This window comes from Pituophis catenifer, unplaced genomic scaffold, assembly GCF_029215685.1.
Source record: "Pituophis catenifer annectens isolate HBS135680 unplaced genomic scaffold, rPitCat1.0.hap2 SCAF_2, whole genome shotgun sequence".
NCBI classification, from domain to species: Eukaryota; Metazoa; Chordata; class Lepidosauria; order Squamata; family Colubridae; genus Pituophis; species Pituophis catenifer.
This window is the reverse complement of record NW_027256882.1, coordinates 147,179,904-147,204,771: the sequence shown is the minus strand read 5'-3', so window position 1 is coordinate 147,204,771 and position 24,868 is coordinate 147,179,904. Positions and strand designations below refer to the sequence as shown.

The 24,868-nt window shown below is 39.9% G+C and overlaps 1 protein-coding gene across 1 annotated transcript in view; it reads right to left on the bottom strand.

Annotated features, from left to right (window-relative positions):
* The window catches only part of PITPNC1 (phosphatidylinositol transfer protein cytoplasmic 1), a 163,140-nt gene that overhangs the window by 45,154 nt on the left and 93,118 nt on the right, over window positions 1-24,868 (bottom strand). The window contains exons 3-4 of the mRNA XM_070934749.1: window positions 12,721-12,809; window positions 8,148-8,155 (exon numbers count right to left, since the gene is read on the bottom strand). Coding sequence (XP_070790850.1) covers window positions 8,148-8,155; window positions 12,721-12,809 — 97 coding nt within the window. The remainder of the gene's footprint in view (window positions 1-8,147; window positions 8,156-12,720; window positions 12,810-24,868) is intronic.

Sequence of the window (24,868 nt, the reverse complement as noted above, 5' to 3'; positions counted from 1 at the left end):
ATTATCACTAAGTGGTGTATATTATGATTTCTGATGAACATATCTTATGATGACTATGATCCTGAATTATCACTTGTTGCTTGCATGTACACCAAGAGCTTATGCACCGGAAACAAATTCCTTGTATGTCCAATCACACTTGGCCAATAAAGAATTTTATGCTATTCTATGCTATGCTATGCTACGCTATGCTTCCATTATATGAAAGTTATCCAGGTTACTTTTGTTTTGTTTTTTTCAAAAAGTTTTTATTTTTATTTCTCATAAACACATTTAAATGTACAATCTTTTATCCATCATTTTCCATTCATCTTATCTTTTAACTTTCATTTTTAGTTGTTCGGGGCTGCTCTTTTACCATTTACTCTTCTTTATTTGGCCACCTTTTCTTCTTCTCCTCCCTTTTTCTTCCTTCCTCTATCTCTTCCTACTTTCTTCGTTCTTCCTCTCCTTCTCTTTCCTACTTCCCCTTCCCTTCCCCCACTCCTCTCTTCTTCCCCCCTTTCTGACCCTCTCTCTTACTCCTCTTTTTCTTCCTCTCCTTTTCCCTTTTTTCTATCTTACCCTTTCCTCTCCTCTCTTCTCCCTTCCTCTCTCTCTACTCCTTTCCCTCTCTCTTGTTGTTTCCTTTTTCAATTCAATCTAGAATGGTATTCAAGCAGCCCCAATTTTCTATTTACATCTATTTCTCATTTCAATTTCTTATTTATTTATTTTTGGTTTGTCATTCGTATGTTTCTTTTAATGAATAAGACATCAACTTAATTATTTGTATATCCAGTGTAGCATCTTCTTCCATGTCATTCTTGTAGCATGTTATTTTTAAATCCATGTTCAGATCAGTCTGAGTCTTGTTCAGTAAAACTTGTTCCTCTTTCATAACAACTTTCAGACTATCTTGTTTAAAATTAACAATCTAAGTTAGTACAAACATTCTTAAAATTAACTTCTGGGTCAATTGTTCAAAAATATCCCTTAATACATCCAATGTTAAGATATTTTGCTCCATTCTGTATTATTAAGTCAAATTTAAGAAGTCTTCTCTTTTAATTGTTATCCTTAGCTCCTTAGTCTCATCCTAACATGTCTTTTTTTAAAGAAAATTCAAAACAAAAACATTTTTCCCATGGGAAGGATTGTTATAATTAATTCCAAAATCTTGTTTTAAATCTCTATGGACCCTTAGTCCATTTGTAGCTTTCTAAAATCCAAGTTCTAATCACTCTTTTGCTGTTTATTCCAAAAGAGAAAAACAAATTAAACTTGGAATTTAACTTCTTTTTCTAAGGATTGAAGGAAACTCATCCAGGGCTATAAAATGTGTCAGCCCATAGGGTCCTAATAGATGAAAAGTAGTTAACAAGCAATTTTAGTGATTAGAAAAGGAAGTATGCAAATCCAACGTCCTTTTGAAAGGTATAACCATGGTTTGAGCGAGTTCGTTCAGCAGCTCTTGATTCTGCTGCAGGCTAAACTTTAAATGGATCCATCTTCAGGTTGTAATTTCTACCCTAGAAATCCAAATCAAGGGCTAGGGGTTTTATGGAGTATAAAATATGTTTCTTATTATTTCAAGAAAAGTCTAATTCAACATTCACTAGACACCCTAGACAATGTTTTTGTTAGGATATTTAAATTTAGTAGCTGGAACAGTAAAGTGTATAATGGGCCAGAACACATAGCTGTAGTTGATTGGTTGGAGAGAGCAGGCTCCTGCATGAGGCAATCTATGATTGGTAGCTTGGGTGTAAAGGGGGTGTTCCCTTTTTCTCTGCCTTTTTCTTATGCGTGCTCTGTATGATCTGTGATTTATCTCATGATGTTAGTGTATTGCTATCTTGTTTGCTGTAAATATAGATATTTATTTATTTATTTATATAAAACTACATTAGTGAGGGGGCACTTATTCATATAAGTTCCTCCCACTATTGCATTGTTTTGCTTAAATATTCATAATATAGCATTCATAAAATACTTTTGAATTATATATCCAAAACTTTCAATGTAGTATTATGGGTCAATCAAGGCGGTGAGGAACAGCAAAAATATTACTCTTCAAGATTAGAAGAAAGTGTTAGCCTAGATTTACAGATCCTGGATTAAGAGAGAATTTGCTTTCTGCATATGAGTTGGTTCTCACTATCAATATAGTGGAAAGATTGATCAATATTGTTTTGTCTGGTTAGGAGTTAAACAAATGTTTTAGATTATGATGAAATATTTTCTACATGTAACTTACAATATGTGTGTGTGTGTGTGTGTGTGTGTGTGTGTGTGTGTGTGTGTGTGTGTGTGTTTTCTCACTCTTTTTATGTTTTCTTTTTCTTCTTTAACTTTTTTTGTAATTAATCTGCTAAAATAAAGCAAGATCATGCACACACTTGAAAGTGTGGACCTTGCGGGACTGCCTACTACCACCAATAGCCTCCCACCGGCCGGTACGCTCTCATAGAGAGGGGCTCCTCCGGGTGCCGTTGGCCAAACAATGTCGACTGGCAGCCCCCAGGGAGAGAGCCTTCTCTGTGGGGGCACCTACTATCTGGAGCGAGCTCCCCCCGGAGATATGGAGGATCCCGGATCTGCACATCTTCCGCCGCGCTCTAAAGACCTTTTTATTTCACCAGGCGGGCCTGGCCTAACTTTCTCCCTCTTTTTAAACAATTTTAATATTTTAATATTTTTAATCCTCAAAGTTTAAATTTGTTTTAAATTGATTGGGGTTTTAAACTGTCTGGGCCAAACTATTTAATTCAATTTTATTTCTGCTTTTTAAATTTTGTATGTATGTATTTTATTGTTGGCTGTTCACCGCCCTGAGTCCTTCGGGAGTAGGGCGGTATACAAATCAAATAAAAGTAAAGTAAAGTAAAAAGTAAATCAGGAAGCCTGTAATTGTGGAGTCTGTCTGACAAGAACAAAGACTGCTTATTTACAAGAAATAAGCATGTGTAAAGCTTGTAACAATTCTGGGTAGTTAGAAAACTGATAAAAGTAACAAAGAGTTAGCCAACCTCCAGACCTCAGCTAAAAGTTAGGAATAGAGTTGGCCTGCAGCAAATAAAATGTGTATTAAATAACTCCTGGGGCATTCATTAGCCAAGGTTTAGGAATAGGGACAGCTAGAGACCAATAGAACAAATTGTAGAATTATTACTAAAATGTTTATTAGATGATATTTCTTATTATCCCGCCTTGTCCTGCTTTCTTCTTTCGTGAAAATGTATAAAGCTTTCTTAATCCTTTGTACTTGGTTCCTAGCATTTTGGTCAGGAGCCCTTTTCCTTGGAATACTCCAATAAAAAGCAATAAAAAAACCTGCACCTCGTGTCTGGGGTCCTTCATTGGCCGCGGCACCAAGTTCAGACCCGAATTGGGGACAACAGTGGTAATGCTCTTATTATTTTCATTATTTCTGGCAGTAAAGAATATGTACACAAATCATTAAAATGCTGATGTTTTAGCATTTTAACTCGCCCATTGCGACATAAAAATGGTTTATTATTATATTATTTCTAAGAAAAGTAATGGGATAACTGAGGGTTTTTTTAAACACAGGAGCAGGAAATGAGTAAGCCTTACCCCTCAGGACAGCAAATAAATGCATATGATTTCCTAAGAGGAGGGGATGGGGGGAGAAACAGAGAAGCTGTGTGGTCTGTCCTTGTATATATCTCTGTTTTCTCCCAACTCTTTAAAAAGTAATAAACATATTTCAGACTTAGTTTGGAAACCTAAACTTCAGGCCATAAATCTCTATATTTTAGACCAAATCTTACTTCAGAGACACAATATTTCACAAATATTTCACATTTCAAGTGTGAAAGTTCTGAAACACTGTGATTTTGAACCCAGCTAGATTATAATAAAAAGTGCAAGCATTTTGTCTGACATTCCAAAGCAACTTATCAATTTTCTCGTCAATTACTTTATGCACCAATTTAAATGCAAGAAGCCATCAATAATATTAGCTAGTAAGTGTAATCAATGCAGGTTTACAGTTCAACTGAAATTGTCAAATTACAGTTCTAAAGTAGCTGATTAAATTCTTTCATTACCACAATAATTATTCATGGTGATTGAAAGCTACATATTGTGCATATGATATATTCTAACTTCCAAGCGTCCTTGAGTAATGTTTAATATAAATGCGAAAGATACAGTAACAGATCAGTCTCCCTCAATATGAAATTGAAACATCTAAACAGGCAGCATGATTCAACCTCCCACTTCTTTCAGAATAATAGGAAGAACAAATATATTAAACAGAAAAGGATCAAAACCAAATAAGAGTTAGAAAAAGTTGCTGAGGCAAAAGGAGACATAATTTGCATAATTTTTTGGTATTTTCAGTTAATAGCTTTGGTTGTATAACATATTATTAGTTGGATCGAGATAGGTTGAGAGTCTGACTCAGAGTAAGGTAAGTTCATATGTTCGTAGGACTTCCGGACATTTTTTATTTTATTTTTCAAAAGATATTTCTCTTCCCATTTCCTTGTTATAGAAGTCCACGATTAATGACCTTTTGTTTATTAACCATTCTAAGTTATGACAGTGCTGAACAAATGACTTATGGCCAGTCCTCACACTTATAACCATTGTAGCATCCTCATGTTACACGACCAAAATTTGGGAGTTTGGCAACCAGCATGTATTTATGATGGTTGCAACATTTCCATTTGTGACTTTCCCAGCCGACTTCCAATAAGCAAAGTCAATGGGGGAAGCTGGAGTTGCTTAACATCTGGGTGAGTCATTTAATGACCCCAGTGGTTCTTCTTAACAATTCTGGCAAAAAGGTCATAACATTGGGCATGGCTCATTTAATAACCGTCTTGCTTAGTTCAGAATAGAACAAAAGTTCTGATTCCAACTGTAAGTCGAGGACTACCTGTATATATTTTGAAAAAATACAAGAAATAGGTAGTACAAATAAGAAAATGAGCTACAGATTGAGAAATATTATCTAACCATTGAGAAATGGGTAGATAAACAACAAATGTTAAGTATCATCAAGTTAATATATTTTAATACATCATTAGACATTTATAGAAGTATATTTTATATCCATTTTTCTAGTCAAAATCCATAAGCCCATTAGCTTTTAAGCTAAAAAATGCTTGATTCATATTGTTCACATCACTGAAAGAAAACTATACTAATGAATAATGCATTCCACCAATAATATAAATTATATATCAAATTAGAATATGGATTCTAAACCCAAATTTTGGATATGGCAAATTCCACATATAAAATTGCAATTCCAGAATGGTTTCCAATTAGCATTAAATTATGCACCAGACATATCTTTAAATACTAACTTTAGTTTTTGTTATTTAACAGTAAACAGAAAACTTTGCTATCAACCGCCGCTTAGCTACAAGCAGCAAATAATTCTGCTGAATGCATAGGCTATTAACTGTATCTGATCTCATGATAAGATATTCCAGACCACAGTTTTCCTCTGTAAGCCTTTGTGATACATTTGAAATTGGGTATGTAATGTTATATAGTGGATGCTCTTAAACAGATTGTCTCAGCTGATCTTAGTGATGGTTCAGGAGAACAACTGTTAAGATTAAGGCAGCCTTCAAGGTGCCTTTGGAATACTTGGTCTGGGATAACTTGTTCAATGTGTGTTTGATGTCTTACTTTTTATTAGCTTCTATGTTCTCAACTAATAGCCTAGTTTAAGCAACCTTTAAAGTAACTACTTCACTGATTATTCAGTTCCATATTTGTACATGTGCTTGCCCCCCAGCTTTATACAGACACCCTAAACAAAAGCAGGAATAAAATAGATTTTGTGGATCCACATGAGAAATGTTCTTAAGAGCAGAGGGCAGATTTACAAAAGAGTCAGAATTTCTGATAGGTAGCTCTGGTCAAAAGTCTTGCAGCAGCCATCTTCACTGGCATACCAAACATTCCTCAACAGCAGACCCAATTAAAAAGCCTTAATGTGATACACTATAATACAATAACTACAGTAGATCCAACTTTACTAAAAACAGACACAATCTGTATTCTAGCTGAGATGAATGAAAACAATGAGGCTGCAGCTGAAAATCCAGGACTACACATCAGCATTATAGTTGGTTTTTCAAGAAAGTAGGTTTTACATTGGTAGCCATTTGGTCCATGCAGCATTTTCCATTCAAACTGCAGTTATGTTCACTAGGCATGAGAAAATGAATGCAGTAGAATTTCTGCTTTTTACATAACACAAGTATGGATATAGCTGTCTTAGTTACAGCTCTTGCACATGAATCCACTTTTCTACTACAATGCATTTGCTCAGGATAGCTATACTTCAGAGGACCACATACACTGAGAGTTTAGCTGTTTGCAAGAGGAATGGGAAAGTACCTGTTGACAGTGCAGTTCCCTCTGTCCATAGAGAGATAATGGCTATTTTTAATGGACAAAATCAAGTTTTACTGATATTTTTCATGCATTGGGACTTTATATCTACCTGTTTCTTCCTGCCTTCCTTCCCATTGAAGAATATTTTAAACACATACAGCCTCCTGTCTTCAATAGTGAAAGCCTTGATGGTTCTCACAATAATATACTTTGTAATTATCTCAAAAATAAAATGCTTTAAGCCACTATTGTTCAAAACAAATATTACAGATCATGTCCAGAAGAGGAAACATCCAAAAGGAGAGAAAATAGCATTAGTTGTCCTGGGAATGCATCAAGGGAATAATTAATAAACTAAAATATAACAAAGATGAGATTAAACTCTCATGTAAGCTCTCTTGGAGACTCTAAGCATAAACAAATGTTATACCCCTATTCTAGGCTATTCTAGGACTCCCAGGATTTACCAGATCCGAGATCAGTAAATTTGGACAATTTGAGAGCAAAGAGATATAGTTTTCTGTACAGTGTAGTGGTCTTTAAGTTCTTTGTACCACACATCTCTAACCCTACAGTGACTGGACTAATTTTTGGATGACATTTTGTTAAAACCTCATGTTTAGCTATGTTAATTATCAAACTTCCAAACATGTGGAAGCACCTGACCCAACCTTGTCTAGGCACAAAGCTTACCATTGGGGTTGCTACTACTTGGGTGGAAGGCTTCCAAAGCCCATAGGCAAGACTGGGATGTAAACAATAAAATCCCAGAAGATAGTATTAATAAACAACTGCCATACTGCTACCAAGAAATCTACATGGGCCTTAGGACTACGTATGCTTCAAAATAGTTCAGAAGAAGTGCTTCTACTCTGCATAAGTTGGAGAAAAAGGTGTTGCTTGAAGAGCTGCATTAACATTAAGGAGTGAATTTGTTACGGCTGACAGAGACCTTTTCAGGCTCATTTTAATGAGCAGCTGACAGATGTTTCATACATATTTGGTTCCACACAGGACTTCTGAATTATTCCTAACTGCGCTTGGCAATAATAAACAGATGCAAGTAGTCAACATGAGAAGCTTGACTTAAGGACATCTTTACCTTTTGAGTTTGTGAAGGCCAATCTTCCCATCTTTTTACTTAAACTAGCTATGGAATCATTTTTTTTTTTTAGAATGTTGATCAAACTGTTATAGGGAAGGGTGCTTGCTACAGATATTTATTTCTACAAGATTTGTTTCATAGGGGACAAAGTTGATTTTGCTCAGAGCAGGGTACAGTATTTTTAAGTATGCTCTGTGTCTCTTCTGTCTTATACTGCCTAGTTCAGTTCTTATGTTTTCTGGGCACCAAGCCCAGAATTGTTTAATTCTGTCTGGAGATTGCAGCATTTCCAGGTACTGTATCAAGACAGATGGTTGTTTTATAAGTTAATGAAAGATAAAATGAAAAACTGTCTCTCTATTACTAGCAATAACCAGCATATTAAACCTGTATATCTCTTTTTTTATATATAAAAAGAGAAAGGTTTTTTTTATTATTATTACAGCTACTGGGTAACAAAATATATCAAGCTTTGAAATTATTACATTTTTTATATCAGTGACATAACTGATAATATTAGAAGCACTATTCTTCTTCAGCTACATAAAAGAAGCAGCAATCTGCTGTTGAATATCAGTATTTTTATTCTTCTAAAAAGCCAAGAATCTATTGTTTTGTTCTAATCATAGCTTTTAAATACTATTTAACATGACAAAGAAGAATCAGAACTTACCGTGTATTCTGATCCACATTCGGCCGATGGGAATAAAAGAAAAGGAAAAATAATGGCATAAAATTATTTCATTGTTCACATTGCTTCAATAAAATGCAAAAGACACTGCTAATTTTGATGCATGATACAAAGCCTTAAGAATCATATAACATAATTCAAAGGGGCACTATTTGTAATTGTTAAATAATGAATGGGCAGAGAAATTATTGGAAGTTGTGAACTGAACTTGATGGGTGTCATTCTTGCATAATTTTGCTTTTCAGCTTCCCTGCTCTTAATGAAATGTTAAAGTTACAGAATTGTTTAAATGTGTGTATTGTATATATGTGTGTTCATGTATGCCCATATACACCAAACAAATTAGACGGTTTTTATTTTATCTTAAATGCGTATGTTATTCTAAATTTTACTGGAAAATCAATTGAATTAATATATCAAGAATACGCCCAGGGTTCCAATCGGCAAACTGCATAATAATTCAAGTTAGAGTCAAATGCTAGAGTATCAAAGCATTGTGAATTTGTGTCAAATGCTATCTTAATAATGGCAAATGTGAGTCAGGCATAGTCCTTAAAGCAGGGGTGTCAAACTCGCATCATCACATCATCATGTGAAGTATCGGAACTTTTTCCGCCTTTGCTAAAATGGGGGTGGGCATGGCCAGTGTGTGATGCATCTGGCCCATGGGCCGCAAGTTTGACACCCTTGCCTTAGAAGATTGAAACCACCACTCCATGTCACCATTTAATTAATTTAATTTAAATTATTACCGTTTTTGCCTAATAAATTATTCAGTTTTGTATAAATTAAAATTGTTGACAATAATGATATTTGTCTACAAATATGTGTGCACTTCTTTGTGATGGAAGTTTATGGGTTATATCAACATACTAACTGTACAACACCAAGGGAAGCATAAAAACTCTGCGTGTGTATATGTAAGAGAAACCTTAACCCTGCAGTCTCCCACAACAAATACAATGGAGGAAACCAAATTTAAAAATATTGCTCCAAAATGTCTTACCAATTCATGATATATTTTTTTTACAGCATTCACTTTGGAGAGGAAGGGAAAGATTAAGCTTCCCATCAGCATGGAGAACATAACAAGTTTGCCTCAAACAACTACAAAATACTTGTTAGAAAAGGTTATATTTTGTTAATCCTGTTTCATCTGCGAGAATAGTTGCCTTCTTTTAGGAAAGTAGATATGACAGTTTGGGGTAAAGAACTGGACATGAAAGCTAAAATGGCACCATATAAGACAACTAAATTCATGGGATACAGCAAAAGTCCCTCAAGATTCACCTGTCCAAAGATTTTTTTTTTTTGTTCCCTTTGCAGTATTGTTCCTTCTGACTGACAACTACTCTCCAAGGCTCCATCTTAGGCAGAAGACTTCCATGATACCTCCTCCATTTTTAATTTGTAAACTGGAGAAATCAATGTGTGCTTTACCACTAGGCTACCTTCCCTTTTTCCATTGGACTCTTGGAGATGGTGCTGGTGCAGTTGGAAATTCTTATGAGGCAGATCCCAAGGATAGTTCCACACAATAATCTAAAGGGAGTAGTCGATGGGAACAACAGAACCCAAGGAGATCATTTCTGTCCTGGGAGAGTAGTCAGGGCTTCATTGTGGCTTTTTGAGAATGTATACATCTCACTACTCTGGCTTCCCTTCAGGCAGCACAATTCTCCAATTCCCTGTTAGCTCAAAGTTAGAGCACGTTTGCTCTCCTCCTCTGGTGCCAAAGAAACTCTGGGTGCCAGGAGAAATATGCCCTTGACATTTTACCTCAGATGGCAGAAGTGAGAGCAGGGTTTTTGTTTTTATTTTTTACAAGAACACTGGGTATGCCCTGGACATGTAAAGCAATTTTCAGATAGGCATGTGGAGAGAGCAAACTGAGCCCTGGTACCATAAACAATAATTTGTAGCCGTATGACTAATTCGTGTTCAGCTTGCCTCTCCAGTTAGCAAAAGTTCTAATTATGAAGAATGGCAACTTGTCCTTGGATGAACTGAATGAAGCAGTGCCTGATCCTTGTAACCCCTACTAAATAATATCCCTGGTGCAATATAGGTATTAGGTTAACTGTGAGAGAAATCAGCTATAGCAACCAGGTGAATTATCAAACCTACTTTACAATTTTATGTAGTGCAACATTTAAGCAGCAGTGAAAAGAGTTGTGGAATGCGTATCTAGCAAAGACTAGAGCAAGAAACAAAAATATGTGCAGTCATTATTTTTATAGGGATTAGGACAGAGGTGAAATCCAGCAGGTTCTAGAATCCAGCGGAAATTTTGAATAGTTCGGGGAACCGGCAAATACCACCTCTGACTGGTCCCAGAGTGGGGTGAGAATGGAGATTTTGCAGTATCCTTCCCCTGCCACGCCCACCAAGCCACACCACGCCCACCAAGCCATGCCCACAGAACCGGTAGCAAAAAAATTTGGATTTCACCACTGGATTAGGGAGTTTTCTAATCTGTAATTTATAAAACTTTCACTTATGAAAGTTAAGGGGAAATAAACAACAAAAATGACTAGAGGACTATCTGTGAATTTGTGTTATGAAAATAACAGTTTTGTGTGGCACTTTTAAGGCTGTGAAATGTATTAGAGAATAAGCCAGCCTTCTTCAACGACAGGTAATCCTCCATTTACAACCATTTGTTAAGACACTGTTCAAAGTCACAAAGGCACTGAAAAATCTGCAGCTGAAATGGGAGTTAGAAGGCAGCCTGTCAACTCCAGAATTTTTTTTTTAAAGAAATAATTTTATGACAAGCGAGGGAAGATAAGATTGTTCACACTGAACATATAGTAAGAGAGAAAGAGAGAGAGAGAGAGAGAGAGAGAGACAGAGAGAGAGACAGAGACAGAGACAGAGACAGAGACAAACTTAGGTAGTCCTTGAGTTACAACTACAATTGAGACCAGAATTTCAGCTGCTAAGCAAGGCAGTTATGAACTGAGTCATGTCCAATTTTATGACCTTTTTTGCCATGGTCATAAAGCAAATCACTGCAGTTTAGTGACTCATGTGGTCATTAAGCAAATCTGGCTTCCCCTATTAATTATTTGCCAGAAGCCATCTGGGAAAGTCGTAAATGACATGGCTCCAGGATGCTGCAACTGTCATAAATACAGGCTGGTTGCCAAGCGCTGATATTTTGATCACATGATTGTGGGGATGCTATGATGGTTATACGTGCGAGGAATGATTGTAAGTCACTTTTTTGAGTGCCACAGTAACTGAATGGTTTTAAATCAAAGACTACCTGTAGTCTATAATAAAACAACTCAGTCTTGTCTGAGGTAATCCCTCCTTATCTGGGCATCTCAAAAAAAAAAAAATCTCAAATCTTCTTTATTTGTATTGGCTCTCAGGGATCAGGTCAGTGGTGGGTTTCAAATTTTTTTACTACCGGTTCTGTGGGTGTGGCTTGGTGGGCGTGGCATGGCTTGGTGGGTGTGGCATGGCTTGGTGGGCGTGGCTTGGTGGGCATGGCAGGGGAAAGATACTGTAAAATCTCCATTCCCACCCTACTCCAGGGGAAGGTTACTGCAAAATCCCCATTTCTTCCCGATCAGCTGGGACTTGGGAGGAAGAGAATAGATGGGGGTGGGGCCAGTCAGAATTTTTTACTACCGGTTCTCTGAACTACTCAAAATTTCCGCTATCGGTTCTCCAGTACTGGTCAGAACCTACTGAAACCCCGCCTCTGGTTCAGGTAATTACTATTGGGCACAGGAGGCTACCCATTTGCTATTTAAAGGGCCCACGGCTCCAGTTTCTTGAACCAAAACAGGAGTGAAGTTCAAAATTCAGCTACCCAGGAGGCTGTCCAATGATGGGCCCAAATGCAGTTTCTATATTCGGAGGGGGGATGGAGAGAAGTTAAGAACTGAAATGAGAGCAGGTAGTTTTGGGGAGGGCAAAAAAAATCTATTCGCATCCATAATCTACAACCCCCACTCTAAAAAATGCCCCTCTTTTACATTTGCATATCTTTTTATATTTGCACAGGACATGGAAAAGAATCAAGTGATGCAAATCAGATATTAGAAATTCAATCTTCAGAGTCATCTGGAGTCAGCCAGGATTCCACCGGCCTGCTACTATCCTTCCTCTGGTCATTCGTGAACAAAGGAATTCCGAGGGAAGACTTCAGCTAAAGTTCCATTCTATTAATTTGTCTAAATAGAATCCACAATTTCCCATTTCACTGCAGAGGTTAATTAATTCAGCTGTGTTGTATATCAACTGTCACTGCCATTATAAAAAGTAACGGTGATTATTTTGCTTAACACCAACCTCCAATCTAATTGTCACTCTGTGTAGACTTTGTATGTCATTTCCCACTGATTTCACTGCTCGCAATTCTAAACCCGAACTAATAATATATGTATACCCAACTGAAAATTAATATGCATTGGATGGAGCATTTAGCCTCTAAAATATTAAATGGTAATAACATTTTTAATCCAAGATAGAATAACAGAATCATGAAACAACTGAAAACATCTATTTTCTTTACCATCACAACTCCCTTAAAACATACCTGTAATTGTATATGGGTAGTAGTTCCATGCCTTCTCTGTGACGTAAAATATTTTGGGGACAACAGCTCTTGCCCAGCTTGGAAGTTTGCTACAAGAGAAACAAAAACTTGAATCACAAATACAATCCACCCTGTTAATTTCCCTAATGAATAATAATTAGTAGATGACATAAAGTTGTATTAAGGCTAAAGACAGATTGCAATAGACTTATATACAGCTTCATAGTGCTGTACAGCCCCCTGTAAGTGGTTTACAGAGTCAGCATATGGGCCCCAGCAATCTGGGTCCTTATTGACCTCAGAAGGATGGAAGGCTGAGTCAAGCTTGAGCTAGTGAGGATTGAAGTGCTGGCAGTGGGCAGTAAGTTAGCATGCAATACTGTATTGTTGCCAGGGATGGGTTCCAAAACCCATCGCTACCAGTTCGCTTGTGGGTGTGTGCGCGCATGCGGAGAAGCCTCCCGCCGCCGCCGCTACCGGTTCGCTCAGTCAGGGGTGAACCGGTAGCAACCCATCACTGATTGTTGCACCAAGAGCCATACTGCATTGTACAGCTCTTGGTGGTGGCACAGATATATATTTTATGCCCACAGTTGTTTGAAAGAAGATGGGTGGCAAATGAATTAAACAAACAAACAAACAAACAAACAAACAACTATTTCTTACTAAACATTACAAAACGGAAGCCTCAAATTTCCCATGTTTCTCATTTGCACATTTAGAACTTGGACAGTAGCGCCACAAGAAGATGTGTCTTCCCAACGGGACGTGTTGCAGTTATAAATTGGGAAATTGTTGTCCATATGTAGAAGCCATGTTTTTTTCCACAGTGGCAACTGCTCAAAATGTATCTTCGAAGCTTAATTTTAAACAGCCATAAAACAGGATTATTTTTCCCAGCGTTGCCATTCAGTAAATATAGTTTGAAATGCAGTTTTATAGGTTTCCTGGCAGCAAGATACAAGTGATTTGGCCACTGCCTTCTCCTAGCCCTTTTTCCTAGCCTACACCTGGGGTTTCCCATGATTTATTTATTTGTTTAAATTTATTTATAAAATTTATTGGCCAAACTTACTGGTAGAGCCAGGTCTTTAGGCCCTTATGAACAGATAAGAGAGATGGGGCCAACCTCACATCAGGAGGGGGCAATTTGTTCCAGAGGGCAGGTGATCTCCTCCCCTACTTAACCCTTTTTTTAATAAGCCAGTTACTTATTATAACAAATATATATTTCAGGCATCAATAATGTATTATAAATGAGTAAAGGACCAAAATAAGTATCCTATTAAAATAGCAATAGCAATAGCACTGACTTATATACCGCTTTACAGTGCTTTACAGGCCTCTCTAAGCAGTTTACAGAGTCAGCCTATTGCCCCAACAATTTGGATCCTCATTTTTCCAACCTTGGAAGGATGGAAGGATGAGTCAACCTTGATCAGCAGAAGTAGCTTGCAGTACTGCACTTTAACCACTGCGCCACCATGGTGAAAATGAAAATGTTCTGATTATTTTTCAAATATGAGTTCTACCAGCGGTGAAATTCAGCCGGCTCTATCTGGATCCCGCGATCCGGTAGCGGCGGGAAGCTATGCCCACCCGCCTGGATGTCATCACATCCCATTTTTTACCCTCTGCACATGCGCAGAAGGCTCTGCACATGCGTGGAGGAGGCACGCTCACTCACATTTGCGAACCAGTAGCGAAGGTAAGTGAATATCACCCCTGAGCTGTACATTTTAGAAACTCAACCCTTTGTCTTCATCTAAATAATCACACCAGTGTTCCTACACTACATAATGTTTAGGTGCTGTATAAACCCTGAATAATGAACAACAACAAAAGTACAGCCTGGTAGCATTTTTCTGATTAACAATCCAAAATGTTAGCTTTGCATTGCACCCCAAAAACTTTTAAGGTTTACTTTGCTCTCCCAATTCTAAAGTTGTTTTCTTATTATTGAGTGGTGGCTGAATGAGGGATGATACTCCTAACATGGGAAAAAATGCAGTCTGCTTGCATGCTGACGTCAGTATAAATCCTTCTCATATGCTGGTAAGGATCCAGCAAAGAGCAGGGACGATGATAAAGAGATAGGTAGCAAACCCTACAGAAATTAGATTGTGGTTAGCTTAAACAGAAGATGAATAAGATGAATAAGGTTCAGTTCAAATATGCCCAAACCCCAGAACAGGGAATTTTGCCAGACAATGTGAAAAATTGAGGTAGCCAACGAATTGGGACATGCTTACTAACTGGATGCACAGAAAACATGGGGGCAGGGCTAATGTGCATGGGGAACATTCTTCATGCATTCACTAAGTTAAGATAAAGTAGCAATGTGTTTTCCAAACATAAAAAGTATTTTGGTTGGGGGGAAAGCAATCATGATTGCCTTTATTGTCAGATGCTGTTATGCGAGTATAATCTTGAGAGGTATCCAGAAGTGCTATTTAGTGTAAAATGCAACAGTGAAGATATGATCCCTTCTGCACTGCTGGTGTCCACATTAAAAAAAAAGACTTCATTTATTCATTTAAACTGATTTAGATGATTTTTCAGAATACTGTATCGCTTGAGTGCACTGCGGTGACCAGCATATGGAGATCTGGAAAAGTAAAGATATCAGTCTTAATACCAAGTGCAGAATAATAAATGCTATTTTTTTTTCTGTAACTACCTAGTTGTGAAAACTGGATAATAAAAACACAGATGGAAATTAAATTCCTTCAAATTATGGATATGGAGATTGCTACTGTGCAGAGTTTAGACACAAAGGGGGAGAGAGAGAGAGACAAAGAGGGGAGGGGGACGAGAGATGGGGGGGGAAAAGGGAGAAGAAGAGGGAGAGAATAGCATCAAGAAATAAATACCATTGGAAACTATGTTTACCAAGCTCAGGCTCTTTTATTTTGCTCAAAGCATTTATTCAAATTCCTTATATTAACTATGCTAAGAATGGAGGTGCTAGAAAAGGAAACTGGCTAAAACCACACTGGATAGAGACCATCAACAAGATTCTGGTTTAATTTAGAGATATTAAACCAAGTTGTAAACCATCAAAAGCAATGAAGAAAACTAATAAAAGTCATAAAGAACTGAAGAAAAAAAGAGAGAGAGCAAGAATGTGCCTCCCACACAATTAATTCTAGGTAACTTACAATTCTAAAAGAATAAAATTATCAAAACCAGTCCATCATACTGTATGTATTGGCAGGGCCAAAAACTTCCCAGTAAAATGCTGACTGCCTTATATGGTGCTCAGCCCTTTGAAAGCCTTGCAGAAAAGCATGGGATTTGCTGCTTTTTAAAATCAGAACAGGTTAAGGGCCATCCAGACCTACAAGCCCATTACTCTTCAGTGAGGCACCAACATTGCCAAGATCATCCACCAGGCTTCCTTACTTCCTTGGGACAGAGGTGTGGGTAGGACTTGATAGCCGCTGGGCGAGATCATCCGTGGTTTCGGGGTGGAGTACCACCAGTACGCTGACAACACCCAGCTGTACATCTCCACCCCAGACCACCCCAACGATGCCCTTGAAGTGATGTCCTGGTGCCTGGAGGCCGTACAGATCTGGATGGGGAGAAACAGGCTCAGGCCCAACCCATCCAAGACCGAGCGGCTGTGGTTTCCGACGTCCCGATATAGTCAGCTGGTGCCATCGTTGACTATTGGGGGCGAATAATTGGCCCCCACGGAAAGGGCTCGCAACTTGGGTGTCCTCCTGGGTTCACGGCTGTCTTTAGAAGAGCACTTGACGGCCGTGACTGGGAGGATTTTTTATCAGGCTCGCCTGATCCGCCAGTTGCGTCCCTTTCTAGATCGGGACTCCTTACGCACAGTCACTCATGCCCTCATCACCTCCTGTCTGGACTATTGTAACACTCTCTACATGGGGCTCCCCTTGAGGAGCACTCGGAGGCTCCAACTGGCGCAGAGTGTGGCCGCGCGGGTGGTGATGGGAGCAACGTGGCGCTCCCATGTAACGCCTCTCCTGCGCGAGCTGCACTGGCTCCCGGTGGTCTTCCGAGTGCGCTTCAAGGTTTTGGTTATCACCTTTAGAGCGCTCCATGGCTTAGGACCTGGTTATTTACGGGACCGCCTGCTAGCACCAATAGCCTCCCACCGACCAGTACGCTCCCATAGAGAGGGGCTCCTCCAGGTGCCATCGGCCAAACAATGTTGACTGGCTGCCCCCAGGGGGAGAGCCTTCTCTGTGGGGGCACCTACTATCTGGAACGAGCTCCCCCCGGAGATACGGAGGATCCCAGATCTGCGTACCTTCCGTCGCGCACTCAAGACGTTCTTATTTCATCAAGCTGGCCTGACCTAAGTTTTTTCCCCTTTTTAATGGAAATTTTAAATTTGGTTTTAAATTATTGGGGTTTTAAATTTGTTCAGCCAAATTATTTAATTCGTTTTATTCCATTTTAAATTTTGTATTTATATGTTTTATTCTATGGCTGTTCACCGCCCTGAGTCCTTCGGGAGTAGGGCGGTATACAAATTCAATAAAAATAAAATAAATAAATAAAAAATAAAAAAAATAAATAGCATGCCTTCTTGAGCTAACCACATATTGGTTAAGCAGGTCCCACTTGGAGCAAAGAGACTTAATGGAAAGAACACAGATGGTTCTAAAACAGTGATTTCTCAGACACATTTTAACTTGCTAGCATTTACTTTTTAAACCGTACCTGGGATAGGACCTATCTATCTGAAAGTCCAGTTCTTGTGATACTGAGACAATGTGATGTAGTGACAAAGGTGCTGGATTAGAAAGTGGGAAACTCCCTCAGGCAAACCCAAAGGTGCTTTTTCAGGAGACAACTGGACTTTCTGGTCTTTCTTTGAAGATGTTTCACTTCTCATCTAAGAAGCTTTCTCAACTTCTGGGCTGAAAAAGCTTCTTAGATGAGAAATGAAACGTCCAGAAAATCCAGTTGCCTCCTGAAAAAGTACCTTTGGGACAACCATGATCTGGATGACTGAGAATCTCCATAGACATCCCTCAGGCAAAAATACTATCTGGGTGATTATGAGCCAGTTACTGTCTCTCAGCCCAACTCACCTCAAAGGATTGTTGTGGGGGGAAGACAGGAAAGGAAGCATTATGTATGCTGCCTTGAACTGTAAAATGTAAATATGAGATATATTAAATAAATAGATAAAAGTATTCAGATGTTAAGAAGAACCTTCAATCAGGGTCTGTTTATTGGGCGTATCAGAAAGGGTCTACTGCATGGCTCTCAAACTATAGCATGTGTTCTTCATAGGGTTGCATCCTGTTGTGACCCAGGCTTCCTGAGTCATTAAAACACACGAGTAGTCCCACAAACCTCTTTTATTGCAACAGCTGTGAATTACGTTCATTCACAGCTGAGTCCCAATTAGTTGCAAAAAGTCCTTCCGGAGAAGTCCTTCGGGATAATCACCAACCTTTATCTCCCTTGACACGCTGCCAAAGACCTACTTGGCAAAGTCACACGGAGTCCAGAATCAAACAGAGATGCCGAATGGGAACAGAATTAACAATGTTGCTTTCCTGCAAAGGGCCGACGTGCCTTTGCTCTTCTTTTAAGCCTTATGGGAGGGGCCAATCATCTCCAGGCCTTACTCCCAAGCAGGGGTGAAAGGCTCCCGGTTCGGACCGGCTCGGGCAAGTAGGTAGCGATGGTAGCGGGCAATTCGGAGAACCGGTAGCAAAAATCCCTGCCCCCACCCCCCATGCCCAGCTGAGCCACGCGATCATCAGAGCCTTTTTTTTCTTTTAAATGGCTCTGACCAGCCAAGCTCTGAGATCCCAGCTGAGTTGCCTGCTAATCAGGCAACTCAGCTTGGATCGCCAGAGCCATGTAAAAGAAAAAAACTTTTTTCCTTTTAAATGGCTCTGCCTGCTAATCGGTAGCAAAAATCCCTTCCCCTCCCCTCCTCAGCTTGCTGCTGGTTGCAACGCCTTGCTGTAATCCCTGCATCAGCAAGCAACTAAATCTCCCTGCAATCAAGCAGGCAGGGAGTTGTAGACTTCAACTCCCAGAATTCCTCAGCCAGCAAAGCAAAGCTGGCTGAGGAATTCTGGGAGTTGAAGTCTACAAGTCTTAAAGTTGCCAAGGTTGGAGACCCCTGTTCAATTGGCTAAGTTTTTTCCCCCTTTGAGAGCTTTAAAAAAATAGTTAATTGGGTTTTTTTTTAGTTGTTCTTTTTTTATACCTAGCCATTTAAAGTTTAGGAAGTTTTAAATTTAGCTGCTTTTATATAAAAATAAAAATAAATAAAAATAAAATAATATTTGTGCAGCTTTCTGAGATTTAGTGTGTTTCTGTAGTGTTTCACTCTAACTACACAATCACAAAAAATCTCACAAAGCTGTATGTGGAATTTTGTGTGTGTAAAGTGTGAAAGTTGGTTTTTTGGGCTTTTTGTGGCTGTGTGAGGTAGTCCTGCTTGTTGCAGGGGCCATTTTGGGTCTAGCACAGCTGCTTTTACATTGTGGGTGAGCCAGTTGTGTTGTGTTGTGTTGTGTTGTGTTGTGTTGTGTTGTGTTGTGTGTATGTAAAGTGTGAAAGTTGGTTTTTTGGGCATTTTGTGGCTGTGTGAGGTTTCTGCTTGTTGCAGGGGCTATTTTGGGTCTAGCACAGCTGCTTTTATATTGTGGGTGAGCCAGTTGTGTTGTGTTGTGTTGTGTTTTGTAGGTTAAAAAAGGGCAAAGAAGTGACATTGACTTGGCCATGCCCACCTGACCACCAAGCCACGCCCACTAATTAAGCTACGCCCACAGAACCGGTAGCAAATTCTTTTAGATTTCATCCCTGCTCCTGAGTCATCCCTTTTTTTTAACTGTTCTTGGCTTCTGGCAGCTCTGCACAAGCGCACACTAGAAACAGGCTCCTCCTATTCCTCTACCTCTCTGATGTCTGACTCTGGAGGCTCTGGAGTCCGGGCATAACTCCCAGATGGCCCTGGCCCCATCTCTGCCTCTGATGCAGAGCCCTCATCTGAGCCTTCCCCAGACTCCAGGACTGGCCCATGTTCCTCCCCAGCCTCCTCACTGTCTGACTCCGCTGCCAGCTCCGCAGGCTGCTGGCAGACCACAACACATCCCCATCCACTTTTCTATTTCTTCCATCAAGGTTTTATGGTTAATTGTCACTACTTTCATCATTGCATTTAATTTTTTATTTTGCATCTACATTTTGCCTGTTGTGACTTGTCTTAAGTATTCAGCACCAATAAAAAGGATCACTATCAATCAGATAAATAACTAGGAATGATTGGGCAGGATTATGCTGTCCAGGGTGTTTAGGAATTGATTTTTGAAATAAATTGTAGCCAGGTGTTTCTTAGAGAGTTTTATAACAACTTACATTTAAGGTAAAGTTGAAGTTGCCCCCTGAGTCAAGTCTGACTCTTGATAACCAGACATGTCCATCCAAATTTCAAGGCCACAGCATGGAAGCATTTTGTCACAACCGTCTTCCGGAATCTTTTCTGACTATTCCATCAAGTCTATAGCCCTGGAATCTCTCATCCCAGTTTAAACTAAGTCCAACATGGCTCAGCTTGTCCAGACAAGGTAGGAAACTGTGATGAACTGTGAGCAAACCCCAAAATTGTGTTCTTCTTTCCTTGACATAAGTAGGGGACAAAAAGCCAAAGGTGCTAAAATTTATTTAGACGTATCCTTATTATGCCAAGCCTACCTGTCCCCAATCAGAAGATTCTGTAGATACCTTGGGACTGAAATATACCTGGAAAAAACTGAGTGGAGAAAGCCTTAGCTGAATTATGGTTTACTACAGGGGTCTCCAAACTTGGCAACTTTAAGACTTGTGGACTTCCAACTTCCAGAATTCTCCAGCCAGCATGGAAACAAGAAAGCTTGTTATATTGGGAATAGTGAACCTCTAAAGTCTCTGAAATGCAGATTCACTTTCAAATTATATACTAGTTGACTACAATAATTTGTCTGCCTCCACTTTGTCTTTGATTCCCCTGTGCTTGACTGTTGGTCATCCCAGTCAGGTTTACAGCTCTCCTCCCACAATCTAGTCTTGTAGACCAGGGGTGGGTTCTACTTACCTTTACTACTGGTTTGCAATGGGGCCACGTGCACGCGCTCGCTTTGCTGGTGCATGCTCTTCTGCACAAGCACAAAAGCTTCTGTGCAGAAGCAGAAGCATTTTGGTGACTTCGGGGTCGGTGGGTGGAGCCTCCCGCCAGTTTTACTACCAGTTCTATAGAACCAGTGCGAACCGGGGGCAACCCACCACTGTGGTAGATATATATCAGGGGGAAAAGTCACAATTTCCTTTCTGACCAGGGAAAGCCATGGGAAAAAAAAGGTTTAAAACAGCCTTCTTTTCTGGCGCCACTAAGATACGCCTGCTGCTATTCACACAATATTGTGTGTGTGTGTATTTAGGATAGTTATATATATGTATGTATATGTGTGTGTGTGTGTGTGTGTGTGTGTGTGTGTGTGTGTATAATGATTAGCTGTTACATTTAAATCTACATGTGGTATGCAAAACAACTGCCTAGACCCGTGATGGCGAACCTATGGCACGCATGCCAGAGCTGGCACGTAGAGCCCTCTTTCTGGGCACGCGAGCCATTGCCCAGCTCAGCTCCACTGCGCATGCGCCCACGTGCCTCCTGCCAGTCAGCTGATTTTTGGGATGCGCACGGGGTGGGGCACATGTGGGAGACACGTGCACATGCTTAGGGGGGTCATGCATGCATGTGTGGGAGCAGAGGGAGCGTTTGCATGCGCGGGGATCATGGGGAGCATGGGGGGTGCGGTGTGTCCCCCGGCGCCTTTTTGGGCCCAGGAGGCTGCAGGGAGGCCTGCTAGGCCAAAAGTGAAGTGCGGAGGGGTCGCAGATGCATATGCAGGGGGGGGGTTGGGGTTAGCGGGGGGACCATGCGTGCATGTGCAGGGGAGTGCATTGCATTATGGGTGCTGGCACACACATGCGCTATTGCGCGTGCATGTGTGCGCACTTTTGGCACACGACAAGAAAAAGGTTAGCCATCACTGGCCTAGACTATGTCCACATTAACCCATAGGAAGGTAAACTTATGTATTTAAACAATTCTCCAAAAAAATAAAAGATCCCCTCTACATGCACATGTGACACACCTGTGCATAAATGCATTTGTATATATATTTCTGTGTGCCTCTATCTACTACCTACCTACAAAAAGCCACCCCAAGAAAGCAAAATATGTTAATTCAATTAATAACTACTGATTAAAAATTGCCTGCAAAATAGGGAAACTAATTTGTAAAGTTAATTATCTCCAGCCCGCATATACAAATACAGTCCTCTCTTTCATGCATCTGTTTGCAGGACTCTAAGTATAAACTTTTGCAGGCTTACTTTACAGCAGGGGTGTCAAACTCGTGGCAACCCGGCAGCATCACGTGACATATTGGGACTTTTTCCCCCTTTGCTAAAACGGGCATGGGTGTGGCCAGCATGTGACACATCCAGCACATGTACTGGGAGTTTGACAGCCCTGCTCTATAGGAAGATTCTCTTTGGTCCATGATTCTCAGCCCCAGGTTAGTGGGCAGAGGCACCTGCTATGCTGTAGATGGCTCTGTGTAAGCCACCTTGTTCTATGGGGCTATAATGAAAAACTGGAGAACTTTAAAACTGTGTCTCTTTCTGTCTTCAAAAAGGAAAATAATTGGGGATTTGTGCAAGCCTGGAAGGCAAACAGAAATCTAGGCCTGATTACTGTGTGCTGAGAGTTCAGCTGTGCAAATTACAGTATCTGGGAAATACTTAGGATTTCTAATCTCAACTCAGTCTGAATGCTAGTTCCCTTCTCCTCGTTACCTTTCACCTGTAAAGGGCCTCCATCACAAGCAGTACAATATCTCACCTACAAAAATTAGAGAGCCACCAGTTGGCAGCAAAGTTCATTTTTTTGTATCTCTTTGCTGCCCTCTCGTGGGTGTTTGGAGTTTGCAATTCAGATATAGCAGAATGTATGGTAGTCTTCTCTATTCATGGAGATTCTCCATGCACTCTTCATTTGTGGGGAGAGCCTCCATGGACAGAGAGGCTTCCCGCTACACAAACATACATTGGAAAGTGAGAAGAGGAAGGGGGGTTAGTAGCCTTTTCCCGTTTTCCCTTGATGATTCCTCTCCACTTTCAACAGTACCTGCCTTTATTCTTACACATTTGGCAAATGTACACAGCCTTCCCTCTTGAAAGGCAATTATTTGGGTTTCCCACAAGTGCTTTGCTTAAACAAATTGAGATTACAATTGAAATATTTCTGTGTGAGGTCAATGTTTGCTTTTGCCTCTTCGTTACCGTAATTTTGGTAGTATATGATTAGGCATTTGTAATTATTTGATAAGCCTTTCAAAACACTCATTGCACTGATACTTTACTGATTTTTGAACTCATGGTCTTAAATACATTTAAATGTAACAGGGTGATACTAGTGGAAGGAAGAGCAGATCAATCTCCCTTAACATCACAGTTAAGCCGAGGTGGCGCAGTGGTTAGAGTGTAGTACTGCAGCTACTTCAGCTGACTGCTAGTTCAGCAGATCAGCGGATCAAATCTCACCGGCTCAAGGTTGACTCAGCCTTCCATCCTTCTGAGGTGGATAAAATGAGGACCCAGATTGTTGGGGGCAATATGCTATTTAGTATACTGTCTTTGGTGTAAGCCGCCCAGAGTCCTCGGAGAGTGGGCGGCATAGAAATGTTAATAATAATAAAATCTTTTTGGTATGTTTGCCAAGTTTGAATCCAATCTTCTAACCACACTGGCTTTTACAGATTTTTTTTTCTCAAGCCAAAATGTACACTTGAGCTAGGTTCATATGTCTTGATAAACTATAATTATCCATCCCTCTCTCTCTACACACAGGCGATGCCTTTTGTGTTTACCTGTCTTAACAGGAACTCTTCTGCATGTCAAGGAAATAATAGTCCATGGACTATGACAGAGAGATTTCCAGAGATTTTAGACTGTAGCTCCCACAATCCTATACCACCGAACATGCCAGCTAGTCATAACGGACATTCAAATTCTCCAGAAGGCACTAATGTGCCTAGTCTTGCTGTACAATAAACATTTAGACAGCCTATGGAAAACTTCATTTGATGTTTCTAGTGCTGTGAATGTACTGATCAAAAAAGGGTCTCTCTCAGGTCAGCTCCTGATATGTATACATCTATGCAGTTTTATGCATTGTTGTTGTTGTCAGTTGCGAAGTTGTGTCCGACCCATCATGACCCCATGGACAACGGTCTTCCAGGCCTTCCTGTCCTCTACCATCCTCTGGAGCCCAATTAAGCTCACGCCTACTGCTTCAGTGACTCCATCCAGCCACCTCATTCTCTGTCGTCCCTTTCTTCTTTTGCCCTCAATCTTTCCCAGCATTAGGCTCTTCTCCAGTGAGTCCTTCCTTCTCATTAGTTGGCCAAAGTATTTATGCATAGAAGTACAGAATTGTGCGTCATCAATTTCTTATGTCCTCCAGGCCTTTTATTACTTCCTCATCAAATCTCTATAAACGTATTATTCCCTGACAGTTTCCTATCCCTAGTTCCAACCTTGCTTAGCTTCTGATCCCAGTAGTGCTGTGTCCACTGCTTTTTCTCTCAACTGCACAAGGCAGGAGAAATGACTAACAATATATAAGATAAATATTCGCCACTATTGCAAAGATAAATATTCCTCAGTATCTATTTTAGCACAAAAGGGAAAGTGATGGTTTCTGTAGTACCAATATGCCCACTCTAATTAATCTCTTTGTATTTATCTCTTGTACCATTTTGGTATTTGTCTCTTGTACCATTAATTCTCACATTTCTGATTCCAAATGTATTTGGTTGCAAATGTGAGGATGTCACTGAGATAGATTGCTAATGCGCTTTTTTTTTTTTTTTTTTTTTGCAGTTAGTGACCAAACTGACATACAGTTCCTTGACAGAAAGACAGGGTACGCAGAAAAAAAAGGGAAAGTAGTTATGCAGATTGCATAAACGAAAAAGGGGTGGATGGGTGGGAGATTGATGGACACATAGACAAATATGGATCTAAAGTATATGGACACTGTACTTAACTCTTCATTAGATACACTCCTGTATTTTTATATAGAAGTGTA